The sequence below is a fragment of the Equus quagga genome, chromosome 4 (assembly GCF_021613505.1).
Source record: "Equus quagga isolate Etosha38 chromosome 4, UCLA_HA_Equagga_1.0, whole genome shotgun sequence".
NCBI lineage: Eukaryota > Metazoa > Chordata > Mammalia > Perissodactyla > Equidae > Equus > Equus quagga.
The window spans coordinates 36246225-36260633 of NC_060270.1; the positions used below are offsets into that span (position 1 = coordinate 36246225).

Consider the following 14409-nt stretch of genomic DNA (forward strand, 5'->3'; position numbering starts at 1 on the left):
TCAAGATCAATACATTACCAAATTGGGGTTCAGGATACTTAACAGGTTGGTTTTTTTTCTTTCCTAATTCTTCCCCACACATATTGCTTATTTCTGAAGCAAACTGTCTTTCCCCCAATGTTTATACTGTTTAAATGGGAAAAATCAGGTTGGTGAACTCTACTTCATCCACTCCTTTCTTGTGAAAGGTGGTCTCCAGTGTAGGCATTGCCATGTGAGAATTCCTAGGAGCTCCTTGGGTTATCTGTAGAGAGCTGGAATGAACCCACTGTGCTTTTCTGCCAACAAAATACAGACGTGAACTGGCACCCGTGTCCTTAGTCTCAGGAACATACAATCTTGTTTATAGACAGTTCTTCTGAGTCATTTCTAAATCTTCAGGCCATTTCATTAGAGTTACATCCACTTTCCCTTAAACTGAAGGATAAGGCCGAATATTGAGCTGTGTATGTTTGGGGGGGGGTGTGTGTGTTGGGGAGAGCTGGGGACGTGGCAGCTGTTATGGTCGCGTGGCTGCTCCAAGGAGCAAGAACAACTATGACAGGTGCACGTCCCCATACATTTCCTGTAAGATTTGAGAATGACCGAGCTTGGTACAATTAAATGGCATTGAGGCACATCTCATTTCTTGGGAGAAAGTCTATATGTACTGCCCACAGAAGAAAACATCAAAAGCCAGGCTACCCTCTCTACCTAAATAACATAAGTGGTGCGAGAAAAAAGGTATAATAAAATAGACCACATCTAAAACTGATCATCTAAAATAGAGGTGAGCAAGCTACAGCCCATGGGCCGAGTCTAGCCCACCACTTCTTTTGTAAATTAAGCTTTATTGAAACACACCCATGACCAAATGGTTTACATATTGAATGTTTGTTTTCCTGCTATGATGGCAGAGTGGAGTAGATGTGATAGAGACCCTCTGAGCCTCAGAGCCTAAAATATTTATTTGGCCCTTTACAGAAAAACTTTGCAGATCCCAAAACTAAAACAAGAGGAGAAGTTTTCATGTGAAAGCAGACTATTTTCTAAACTCGACAATAAGTTTTGCCAGTTGGAAAGCTTCCTTTACATCTGAGATTTTTACTAAAAGTAGTATTTTAAACTAAAACAGTAGTAGTATTTTACTAAAGCATAGTTTCTGTTCTTTATAAATTAGATTTTAAAGAAAATCTCTTATTTAAGCTAAAAGCCATGCAGTTCTGATCTTGATCCCGTAGATCAAGATTAGATTCTGATCCAGAGCACGCAGTTGCCTAGCCTCTGTGACAACATGGCTCCTGCAGACGTCCCCTTCAGGCAGTTGCAGAAGCGCAGGCCCAAGGCGTGGAGGTGGCCATTGCAACCCACTTGTGTGGAACCTGGGAGAGGTCCCCAAAGCCACACCTGCAGAGTCTACACTATGGGCTGAGTGGGCTTCCCTGGTGGGCCCAGCCCACCTGAGAAGGACAGGGTAGGGTGGGGTGGTGGGGATACATTAAATACTTATAGAATATTGTTTTCCTGTCACATAGCCATTCAGATTTCAAAGGACTAGGGTATTTCTTGGTTGCACTTAGACATCACAAAACTTTACTGTTTTTGCTCTTGGCATCCAAGGGTGAGGCAGTCTGTGTACCTCCTTACAGCTGGCTCACACATGCGTGGGTTGGTCTCGAAACTCTGGAATTTTTAATGCATATGTGTATGTATGAAAAGTCATTTTTTATTATTTTCTGGTGACAAAAGTAATACGTACATAGTATTTAAGAAGTAAATAATAGAGAAATATAGAAAGTGCAAGGTTTTTCTTAGTCTAGAGATAACCACTATTTCAATGTATACATGTGGGTGTGTGTAATACAATTTATTTCTATACAAATTGTTTATATATATGGTATATATATTCCAAATTTTCAGTCTACAGTGGAAATCCTTGTATATATATCTTGGCTCTCTTATCCAGTTATTTCCTCAAAATAAATCCCTGGAAATAGAATTGCTGGAGCCAAATAACGTATACATTTTATATAGAGTGTATCATTATAAAATATATAAATGTTGATACATAATATATACATTTTGATACATAAAGGATTTACTACTTTTCATTCCCATCAAGAGTATGTGACAGAGGGATTTTTTTCTCCCATATCCTCACTACCAATATACTTAGTTCTTGCAATCTAGTACATTAAAATATACATTTCTTTTGTTATTATGAGACTCAACACTTTTGAGTTGATTTGCCGTCTTATCTCCTTGCTAATAAATTGTCTTTCTGTATCCCTTCCCGTCAGTCTATTGAGAGGCAGTATAGGTTCTGGAGCCAGACTGCCTGCGTTTGACTCTCTGCATCATCACTTGTTATTTTTAACCCTGTGCAAGCACCTAAACCTCTTTGCATCTCAGCATCCCTGTCTGTAAGATGGGGATAATAATCGTACACATACCACGGGGTTGTTGTGAGAGTTATTAAATACGTTAAAACCTGCACATAGTAATTGCCATGTAAATCCTAGCTGCCATTATCGTCTTTTCCCCCCCATCTTTTTCTTAGTGATTTGTAACAGCTAAGTAAATATGAAGGCAGTTAACCATTTATCATATTGTAAATATTTTCCACCGGCTTGTCATTTCTCTTTGCTTTATTTTGTGATGTCCCATGCCATAATAATTTAAAATAGACATATTTTGAACAAACGAACTATTATATGAAGTAAAATATCGATGTTTCCCTTCAGCTTTCCTTCTCTTACCCAGATTTCACCTGACAACACACCCCAGAAGTTTAGCACTGTTATGTCTACACAGTTTTTAAAAAATGTTTTCTTAACATATGTACAATGATATTATTCAGAAATACAAATGGAATGATGCTATACTTAGTGAATTACAAGTTTCTTTTTTACTTTACATCTTTCCATAGCTAGACCTAATTCTCTTTACTGGCTACGTAGTATTCCACTGTATGAATTTACTATAATTCTTCTACTGAGCACATTTTTAGACATTGGGATTGTTTCCAGGTTTCCTCTACTACAAATAGTGTCAAAACGAATATCCTTATACATAAGTCTTTGCACACATGTGTATGTCTGGAAGTAGATTCTTTCTAAAACTGGAATTATTGCGTCAAAGGGTACATGCATTTTAAATTTTCACAGATTTCCCTACAACAGAATTCATGGAGAATTTTAAGAATTAAGGTAGTTAAATCCACCAATTTAACTAACGTTTGCCTTTATGGATTTCTGGCCTTTGATGACATGCTAAGGAATAAGCCTTCTCCCATCCAAGACTGTAAAAGTATTCTCCTATGTTTTCTTAAAGAACCCCTGCTACCACAGACGCATCCCTTTTTTTGTGCTTTTTGATGAGGAAGATTGGCCCTGAGTTAACATCTGTTGCCAGTCTTGTGCTTTTTTTTTTTTTCTCCCCAAAGTCCCAGTGCATAGCTGTATATCCTAGTTGTGAGTCCTTCTAGTTCTTCTCTGTGAGATGCTGCCACAGCATGGCTTAATGAGTGGTGTGTAGGTCAGCACCCAGGATCCGAAACAGTGAACCCCGGGCCACCAAAGTGGAGTGTGTGAACTTAACCACTACACCACCTGACCAGCCCCCTCCCGTGTTTTCTTATAGTAACTTTTTGTTGTTGGTTTTTGGGGATTGTTTTTCATATTTATATCTGTAATCGGGAATTTGTCTTGACTTATACTTTGAGATAGGGATCTAACTTTATTTTTTTTCCACAGTTTTCCCCAAGTCATTTACTGAATAATGCACCATTTTATCAAACAATTTGAAATGCCAGCTTTGTCATACACTAAGTTACCACTTAGTCATATTCCTGAACTCTATTCCGTTCCATTCATCTCTCTACACTGCACTTCTTGTAGTTTTATACTATCTTCAACAGTTTTAACAGCAGGGTTATTTGTTTCTCAAAGAATGAATTGGAAAGAAGGCCAACTTTTACTACACTTGTGAAAATTAAAGAATAGATAGGGATTTTCTGGTTCCTTGAAGATTTTATAAAACCCATCAGTAAAACATCTGGACTTAGCCCCTTTTGTTTGGAGAAAGATCATTTACAACCTTTTCGATTTCTTATAAGTTTTTGACTTGGTTTTGTTATTTATATTTTCCTATAAAAGTATTCATTTCATCTCTCTTTTCATATGTATTGGCATAAAGTTGTACAAAGCAGACTGTTCCCTTTTAAATCTCCAAACCTGTGGTTATATCTCTCTTTTATTCCTAACATCATGTATTTGTGTTTTTTCTTTTTTTTTCCTCGATCAACTTTGCTGGGGATTTTTCTATTTTTTAAATTTCTAAGTGCTCGAGGGTTTCTTTTTGTTATCTTGAAATTATTTCCTGTACTTTGTACTCAGAGAATATTATTGGAACATTTGTGATTTTTGTGGCCTTTTGCATCATCAATTTTTGAAAACCATTTGGTTTTCAAAATGGTTTCTTGACATTTGGAAAGATAACCTTCTCTGACGGGCTCAAAGTTGTGTTTATAGCTGTAAAATCAAGCTTCTAATTGGTGGCTCAGATCCTCTATATAATTTTTTATCAATACGACTTACTAAATTTTGAGAGCAGTTTACTGATATTATTTAGTGGGTTTTGATCATATAATTCTAGAAATAATGTGGAATTCTAGTCCAAATTATAAAACTTTCTTTCATTATGAATATACAGTCTCATAATCTACAGTTACTTAGAATTAACTAAACTTTTACTGGTTTCTTTGCTCACTGCAGACAGTTTCTTGTGCTCCATATCCTCTCATTTTTTGAGGTATTGGTTTTTTTTTGTCTGGAGTACTTCCTCAAACAACTTTTTTTTCAGGAATAATATGTAAGTAACATAATTTCTAAACCATTCTTTTTCTGAAAATGGCTTTCTTTTCCCCTCACACATGAAGGAAAGTTCAACTGGGTGTCCAGAAATTCTAGGGTCATTGTTCCTTCAGAACTCAGAAAACAGTACTTGTAGTGTTTCCTTTGTCAGATAAGTGTGATTCTCTTTCACCCTGATTCTCTTTTTTTGTAGGTAACTTCTTTTTTCTTCTGTCTGTAAGGTTTTTTTGCCTTCCCCCTTGGAATTCAGAAATCTGAATCTGAGCCCTTTGATCTGATCATTCAAGTTTTTCTTTGGCTCAGGAAAATCTTTTGCTTCTGTAATTAGTTTTCGTATCACTTCTCTTCTCTCCACTTCATTTCTTCCTTCCTGAGGTCCCACTTGATGGATGGAAGATCTGTTCCCTCCACTCTTCATGTCTCTAATGCCCTCTTTTTGTTTTCCATGGGTTAATCTTCTGATGCACACGTTGGCTTTGCAGGAGTGTCTCTTCTATGTATCCTGCTTTTATTGAGTTTTACTTCACTGATCACGTTTTTAATCTCCAAGATCAATCTAGTTCTCTGATTGGTCTTAACTCATAGCAGTCTACTCACGTATTAAAGCACTGTCCTCTTGAATCTCCCCTCTTTCGTGCTGCTCATTCTCCATATATGAATTTTAATTGTCCATTCATGCTTTTAAATACACTCAACAGATGGCATTTTAGAATCCTTAGGGGGGCTTTATTATAACATGTGCCATAGGCCCCACCTGAACCAGTGAATTCGGAAGGTTCCAGGTGAGGGCAGTGTTGGATGTGGTGGTTAAGATCCTGGGCTGCGGGATCACACACACAGACTGTGCTCCAATCTTAGCTCTGCCTCTTGCTTCCTCACCAGTTTCTAGTCCCCATCAGCTCTGGAGGTTGTCCTATGAGAGCACGCAGGTGGATAAGCAGCTGCTGTGGGGAGGCACTTGGAAAAGCTGGGGCAGAACAGTGCCCCTTCTGAATCTTGGAAAGCTCTGCCCATGACACTGACTTCTCTGGCCAAGTCCACTGCCCTCGCCCAGGCCCACGCCCAGATCCCTGTTTCCTAGGGAGAGCCCCTGCCATCTTTGCAACAAGGCATCGTTACATTGAAGCTATTTAAGTATTTGAGCATAATTTGCAGTCTTAACCCCTGCCCTCTCCACTACCCCATTCCCACCCCTCACTCCTCCCGCCCCAGTTTCTTCATGCTTCAGAGTACTACCTCAATCATGCATCGGATGGTCACACATAACAGCTTGGAACTGAGGATCTGGCAGTTCTTCCAGGAAAAGCAGGCCCAACTGTTTGAGTTCCCTTTTCAGTTTTTACAAGTTTGGTGTATGCACCAACCTACCCCTGCAGTCAGTGTAGAGGAAAAGCAGATACCAGTTTCCCTCCAACTGAGAATTTGAAATGAACCAGGGGATAATAATGACCCCCCCACCCCCCACCTTGCTGCGTCACTGTTGGCAGGGGGTGGGCGCACACCTGGCAGGGGTGCCTTCACCAGACACCTCCTCTCTCCCTCCCCAATATCATAATGCTTTTGAAACACTCAAAAATAAAGTAGCTTCTCCCTCATAAAATAGCTGGGGACTCTCAAACTAGGACAGTGAGCCCCACTGCCATGTTGGGGTTGGGGTTACCTACTGACCTCCTTCTCTCAGGGCTGTTGGTTGGTCAGATGGCTACAACCTGCTCCCGTTAGAGAGCATTTGTTCAGATCATCAACAACTCTTCTAATCATCATGACTAGGCATGTTTGGAAGCTCTCGCTTCCGTTGGAGGTTGTAGACGCCATGTAAGCTTGGGGGGGATGGGAAAAAGAAAGTGTGCTCTGAAAAGACACACACTTCATTATGAACATGTACTCGTTTAACACGCATTGATTCAGCCCACATGATGCCCAATGATAGAGTCTTCCATTCCTGTGACCTCATTGAATGCTATGTAACATCCTTCAGGGGCAGCCCTTGTACTTAGGGTCAAATCCAGGCCCAAAACAAGGCCCACAAGGCCCTGCGTGGTCTTGCCCTGCCTGCCTCCCTGTTGTGGTATCCTGCTATACTCTTACCTGCTTTCACCACACCGGCTTCTTTTCTGTTTTTCAAACAGGCCAACCCCTTTCCTACCTCTGGACCTCCAAGAACCCTGCTTAGAATGTTCGCTCCCCAGTGCCGTCACAGGGCTCCATCTCCTTTGTGGGTCCCAACTCAGAGGTCACCTCCTCCAAGAGTCCTCCTTGACCACTCCAGCCGAAGTCGCCATCCCATCCCTCATCTATGCAGCTCCCTTTCCCCACATCGTCCTGGTCATCTCTTTCACAGTACTGTCTGCCTCCCCAATAGAACCTAAGTCCCGTAGTGGCAGTGACCATTTCTGTCTCAACAGCTCTGTGCCCAGCACCTAGGACAGTGCTTCACACATAGTAGATGCTCACATATCTTTTGAATGAATAATTGAATGAACCGCATAATGATATTAAAAATCCATTTGTGGATGAGGCTCAGGAAGGCTGAATAAATTGTTCCCTTCTATAGAGCTAGTGATGCAGACTCTGGTCTTCTGAGTCTTCTGGCTCCAGAAATCAACTTATGTCCACAAAGTCTAGTGGCAGAAAATCAGCCAGAAATGAGCTTCTGATTGCTGAGTTCAGGCTCTTTCCTCACAATTTCCCAGCTGTAACTCATGAATGAAAAGGGGAGTGGGGATTGGTCCATTTCATCCTTTTACAGCTGATTCTCTCCCCTAACCCAAGTGGTAGATCTAAATTTGATAACAGTGTTTCTGTCAGGAGTATTTGAACTCAGAATAAGAGCTACACTGTGGCCAGTATATTCTTGGCATCACACAAGTGAGGCCAAATCACAGTTCAAAACAATTATTTCTGGGTCTGGCCCCATGGCTAAGTGGTTAAAGTTCTACATGCTCCGCTTTGGTGACCCAGGTTCACAGGTTCGGATCCCAGGTGCGGACCTGCTCTGCTCATCAACCATGCTGTGGAGGCGTCCCACGTACAAGGTAGAGGGGGATTGGCACAGCTGTTGGCTTGGGGCTGATCTTCCTCAATCAAAGGAGGAGGAGGATTGGCAGTGGATATTAGCTCAGGGCGAATCTTCCTCACACACAGAAAAGAAGAATTATTTCTGCTATGAGGGCTGTAGGAAAGGCTCTCCAGGCAAGGAGGGCAAAAGCATCCTTTCCCCAAGAACTTTGAGCAAAAAAGCTGCAGGAATTCTCCCCCCACACTCCATGGCCCCATGGCCCACGACAGGGATCTACACAGAGAAGGGTCTAGAGGTGAGGCTCTTCAAGAAAGAGACGGGGCCAAGGAAGCCAAACCTCTTCACTCAGCTTCCTTTCGAAACTAGAGGTTGCCAGGAGAACGCTGATATCATAGCACCCTCTTGTGGGCGTGAGGTGTCACTGCAACAAAGGATTGCGCTATAGTGATGATTCCCTTCCACAAGCGTAGCTTTGTCCTCCGGAGGTGCTCTGGGCACCTAGAGCACCCCTGGGGGACACTCCCCACTGTGTTGACATCTCTTCTTCCCCACGTCTAGAAGTCCACTCTCCAAGCTCAGAAAGGGGAACAGTTTCATTTTGTCCGTAATGAGTCACGAGGCGAAGTTGTGATCTGGAGCTCAGACTTCAGCTAGAGATTCAGGGGACGAAGGACACCATAAGACTTTCTAAAGGGCCCTCAAATGAAAGCTAGGTCCCGTAAGTCCAAGCCTCACCCTCGTCTTACCACTGTTGGACGGTCCTCCGAGGAGGCTGTGTCGTAGGGTCGTCCTGAGGGGTTGGGCCCATGGTGCTCAGAGCCGTTCAACCCCTTTTCCCGTAACAGGCACGCCAGTGTTTGCTTGGCCTTATGTAAAGCACAGTTAACTAGACTGTGCTGACTGGTCAATGGCTTGCCCGTAAGAATATATAAAATCAGACATATTCCTGCCTTGCAGACTATTGTGAGGATGAAAAGAGTTTATGAATAGATAGAAAGTTTCTACCACACTGCCTAGTACACAGTAGGTATTCAATCAAAAGCAGCTACTTTTAAAATGTTATTTTTCTAATAGCTCTGTTTTCTTCTATCCGCATCTGCCTTCCTGTCCCATGCTCGCCCTCCCCACACTCACACACAATATATTTATTCATTCATTTTCTTTCTCTCTTCTCCACCTTTTTTTTTTTTTTTTAAAAGATTGGCACCTGAGCTAACATCTGTTGCCAGTCTTCTTTTTTCCTTCTTCTTCTTCTTCTCCCCAAAGCCCTCCAGTACATAGTTGTATTTTCAATTTGTGCTATGTGGGATGCTGCCTCAGCATGGCTTGATGAGCAGTGCCATGTCCGCGCCCAGGATCCAAACCAACAAAACCCTGGGCCGCCGAAGCAGAGCACGCAAACTTAACCACTCGGCCACAGGCCCGGCCCCTCAAGCTCTTTTTCAGTTTCTCCATTCTCAGTCTCTCCGTTCCTTCTGAGACTCTGATGGAGCTCACTGATCTGACTTCCCAGGAGCACATTTGCTTGTTCCGAATAACTCTTGGTTATTGTCCTAGCACTCTCTGCTCCTTTGTATCCAGGGTTCATAATGCCCCAGAAATAGAAGCCACTGGTCCTGCCTCTTGACCTGAGGACAGGTTAAAAGAGTGTGTGGCAGGTTATCACTCCCATGGAGAGATGCTAGGAAGCCTAAAGCATGGCTCAGCCAGAAGTGATCAACATTCAGCCCAGCCCAGTGCTCGGAGGGGAAGTGGAGCAGAGGTCTGAGCTGCAGAGGGACAGGTGTGCAGATGCGACAATGGGGCCAGGTGATGGTGCAGAGACCTGTGTCACGTGTGGGAATCTTGCCTCCATGAGGTTGGTGAATGACTTAGAGCACCAGCTGACTGACTGTTTCTCTCATACTGCAGACCCACTCCGGATACTTCTCCAGCTTGTACCCCCCTCACCAGTTCAGCCCGTTCCCGCATCATCACTCTGTAAGTGCCCCTCAGTTCAGCGCCATCCACCACTTTTCCCTCTCCTGTGCCTGACACCACATAGTCCTTGGCAGACTGGCCAGTGGATGTTCACAGTGTGAGTGTTGGGTGCTGTGGTTCTGGGTCATCCTAGGAGGGACACATCAGAGGGCATAAGCACACCAGACTACCCAGCATTCAAGTGGACTATAGGTGTTCAGAGTGCTCGTGCTGTCCCGTTCAGCAGTCCTGCTGATGCTTACAAATCCCATAGGTGGCAGGAAACTGGTGCAAATGAGCCATCATAGGTCAAAGTAGGAGGTGATGTTGGACTAAAGAACAGGGTTCCTAGAGATCTCTGAACAAAGTCTAGCAAATGGGATCATGTCATTCCCACAAACCCTATAGCGAGGACCCCTGGTGGCCTTGCCCATGTCTCTCTGGGCTGTCACCATGCAGCCTCATCAGGGTGGGTCTAGTGGCCATCTTGTTTGGAATATGACACCGCTCTTGCGAATATGCCATTCCTGGCTACAATGTCGGGTGGGCAGCTTCCCGTTCCCTCTAACAAGTGCCTCAGGGCCCCGTCCTCAGGCCTTGGGTGTTTGATTACTATATTGATTTCTTGGATGAAGACACAGGAGAACTACATATCACGTTTGTATACGACAGAAAACCTGTGAACAGACAGCTTTCTGTATCCGGCAAATTCAGAGCTGCTCAAGAGGAGTTTGCATTTTGATTGCCTGCCATCCTCCCTGTGTTCAGGTTCCTTTCTCAAGTTTCACACCTGCAGAGCCCCAGGCCACAGAAGAATCCCATGCACCATTTTGGCCATTTCCTGGGTAGTGTGGCCTCCCTACCACGTGCTTCGTGGCAGATGCTCAGTAACTGTTGAGTGCCTTGAAGGAGCAACCCCAGCGGGAATGATGTCTTCTGTCTTGTCTTGCCCTTACAGTATCCAGAGCAGGAGATTGTGAATCTCTTCATACCAACCCAGGCTGTGGGGGCCATCATCGGGAAGAAGGGGGCGCACATTAAACAGCTGGCTAGATTCGCCGGTGCCTCCATCAAGGTAAAGCCACTTCATCCCACCTCTTCCAACATCCCTCCCCACCCCCCATCCTTGTTCCTTCTGTCAGTCCCATCCAGGGACTGAACCCCACAGGACCTGGAAAATTTGCCCCCAGGACATTTGCTCTCATCTTTATCTCTCTCATTCCTTTTTTGTTCAACTAACAACTGAATTAGAAAAAATAGGGGCTGGCCCCATGGCCAAGTGGTTAAGTTCGTGTGCTCTGCTTCGGCGGCCCAGGGTTTCACCCATTCAGATCCTGGGCGCGGACATGGCACCGCTCATCATGCCATGCTGAGGCAGCATCCACGTAGCACAACCAGAGGCACTCACAACTAGAATAATCAACTATGTACTGGGGGGCTTTGGGGAGAAGAATAAAAAAAAAAAACGAAGAAGATTGGCAACAGTTGTTAGCTCAGGTGCCAATCTTTAAAAAAAAAAAGAAAAGAAAATACATGAAATAGAAAAAACAGATAAGCCAACCTGGTCCTCTTTGGTTTACCACTGTCCTCTTCTCAAGAAGGTAAAGCAAAGAATGGCTGAGGGTTTTTCCCAAGTCAAGGCAGTGGACTTAAGTGGAGTGATAATTTATACTTAGCAGTTACCAGTTCTTTGATGCTTTAATTAGTCTCCACTTCAGAAACCCTGGAACTTTGAAAAAATAATTTGAATGAAAAAGTCTTTGAAAAGCAATGACAAAACCATAGGTAAACAGAGCAGCTGGTGACATAACCTGATATGCAGCCCTAGGCCTGAGCAGAGGAGGCTGAGGAAGGAAGGCCCTTGATTTATGGAAATGGTCGCGAGTGCAGACATAGCAGCAGTTCCATACCCACATCCTGCCTCCTCCAGCACAATGTGAAGAATCGTCAGAGAAGCTGAAAGGGAAGGATTATTCGGCCCTGGTCCTGCTCCAAGCCCAGCTATCAGCTCTGACTCACGGGCAGAATGCTGAGCACATCCCGAGCCCCGTGAAGCACTTTCGGAAACAGAGTTTCCGTTGTTACGTAAAATAATTTGCTACCATGGGACAACCCGGAATTCCGAACGAGAAGTCTCATGACTTGGAGAGAAAGAATGCTTACACTTTCTCCCCAAGAAGAGCTGGAATTTCTCCCACAGCAAGTGTGCTGGGGAAAAACAAAAACAAAACGTTCTGAGTAGTACAGAACAAGGGTTGCAGTGAGACCGTAGAAGAATTTCATTTAGGTAAATCATTTCCCCTCTTAGGCTTCACTTATGTCACCTACAAAGTGGACAGACTGGATGAGAGACCCGAGGTATGGGGGGACAAACGGGGAGCACACAGGGGCCTTTGCATCAGCAGGCTTGCTGCAGGTGAGGCCCTGCCTCCGGGGTGGGACGGGTGATGTGTGGAAGGCCGCTGGGCTGGCTGTGCCCCGAGGGCCAGTCTCAGGGTTCAGCCCTGTGCTCCACGGTGCCATGCAGATTTCAGCTAAAAGGAACTTGTGGGATCATCTCATGAAATCCTCCCTTTTTTCCCTGAGCAACGTGAGACTCAGAGAGGAATGCACATGTGGCCAAGCACACAGCGCTGGGACTGACTCTTCGATGTCAACTCCGCTGACCTGTGGGATGCTGAGCACCTACCCGGGCTAACTGCAGCAGTAACTTTTCATTTACTGTTGCCCATAAGGAACGGGAGCCTGGAGAGCTCCATTGACTTGTCAAAAGCCACAAAGCTAAAGAACGTGAAAGCAGAGATTCGGCCAGGCTATCCTATTTCTGATCCAGTGGTTTTTTTCCACCGCAGCAACCTGAGTACCCTGACAGAATCAGCCCCAGCAGGCCTTTAGGAAAATAAGGAGGGAGAGATCAGCCCCTTGGGCTTCACCCCACACATCCCCATAGACCCCCTTTGTCTCAGCAAGGTAGCATGGTGGCATGTCACTTTGCTCATGACCTCTGTGATGGGCAAGGACAGCAGGGCTGGACTGGGGAGACAGGATGGGCTCTGCAGGCTGGTAATGTCCAGACGTTTTTTATGCTGCGCCAACAACCTGCTTCTTCGGCGACCGTCTCCTCCCCCAGCCCCTGCCTCTCTCCAGAGCAGTAAAGAGGAGAAAACCAGGGAAGCCAAGTAGTCGTGAGAGAAATTTCCTACTTTTTAAAATCAACCTGGTTTTTGCCAGATTCCCTTTTTCTTGACAGCTCTCTGAAAGCATCTGTCTCTAAAGGGAGATGGATAATCTCACTAGCTCCAGAGAGCCCCCATTCCTGCTCTGCCAGCCTTCCGGATCCACAGCTTAGAGGCACGTTCGATGCTGCCGGGGCCAGGAGAGAGCATAACACTAACCCGCAGGAGCAGAGTGCCAGAAGGGGGTGCACGGAGCTGAGGTCGGGGAGGTGCACCCCGGGAGATGCTTTGGTTCCAGGAAGAGCTGAGCTCCCATCGCTCACCTTCCCTGCAGAGCGTCCGGTCAGCAGGCTTCAGGATGCCACACGTGACTGTTGACAGTGCCAGGCAGGGACACTCGGTTCCTGATCCTTGCTCCAGCTCCTGCTCACCCTGTGCTCTTGGTAGTCATCTCATCTCTCTGGGTCCCATTTGCTTCATCATAGAAGGGGGTCCCCACTCCTGGTCTTCTTGAGGGAGTTTGCTGTGGAATGCCATTCCAAAACTCAGGAGTGCTTGTGTGACTCTCAGGCTTCTGGGCTGGGCTGGTAAATGCTGGACAGTAGAGCGAGGGGGGGTTTTCTATCAGAATCTAAGCAAGGCAGCCGTGAGTCACTAGGAGGTGGACAGCGGCAGCAGAACTGATGTGGTCGACACGAATCGTGAATTAACATTTCAGCCCTTCTTGGTTTGGGTGGGTAAGAGCTAGGAACCACCATGTCCATGGTCCGGTCTCTCTTATTTACTCTTTGAGATAAGGACCAGATTTAATGCTGGCTATGGATCTAGAAGTGGAGGAGAGGGTCCCCCCAGTGGTCTGTGTGCGGCCTGCTGGAGAGTCTCAGTCCCCTGGCCACAGTGCAATCTGTGTTTTTCGGCAGAGGCCATTGCCCTGCAGTAGAAGGCTGGTAGGTGGTCTGCCCGTAGCAAAGGGAAGTCCCCTAATAAGCTCAGTCCTTGGTGCCCCATGTCTCACATTCATCCTCATGCCCCAAAGTAATCAAGGCCAGAGACCTCTTCAGAGATCTTGTCGAAGGATCCCTCCTTCCAGAGTGGGGCATAGTCAGAGCACACCTTGGATGTGTCCTCACGGTAAAGCTGAGACAGGACCCTGAGGCCCACAGGTAGAACCTGGCTCAGGGCCTACACTGAGAGAAAACTAACTTAACCCTGTGACAGTGGGTGTCTGCCTGGGGAGCCTAAGAGTGAGATGCAGTGGTTCAGAGATGATAACTGCATACATGCACCATCAGTGGCGAGCCACATTCACTCTGAATAACTCACTTCTCAAGGCTCGGTCTCAGGAATGGTGCCTCCCCTGAGCCCCTGGTGGTGTTCTGCTTTAGGAACACTGTGACCCTGT

General features: G+C 45.3%; 1 protein-coding gene across 2 annotated transcripts in view; it reads left to right on the forward strand.

Moving 5' to 3' along the window:
* Window positions 1–14409, forward strand: part of IGF2BP2 (insulin like growth factor 2 mRNA binding protein 2) — a 145904-nt gene that overhangs the window by 123444 nt on the left and 8051 nt on the right. For both annotated transcript variants that reach the window (XM_046657734.1, XM_046657735.1), the window contains 2 exons: window positions 9784–9852; window positions 10790–10906. In XM_046657734.1, the coding sequence (XP_046513690.1) occupies window positions 9784–9852; window positions 10790–10906 (186 nt within the window). The remainder of the gene's footprint in view (window positions 1–9783; window positions 9853–10789; window positions 10907–14409) is intronic.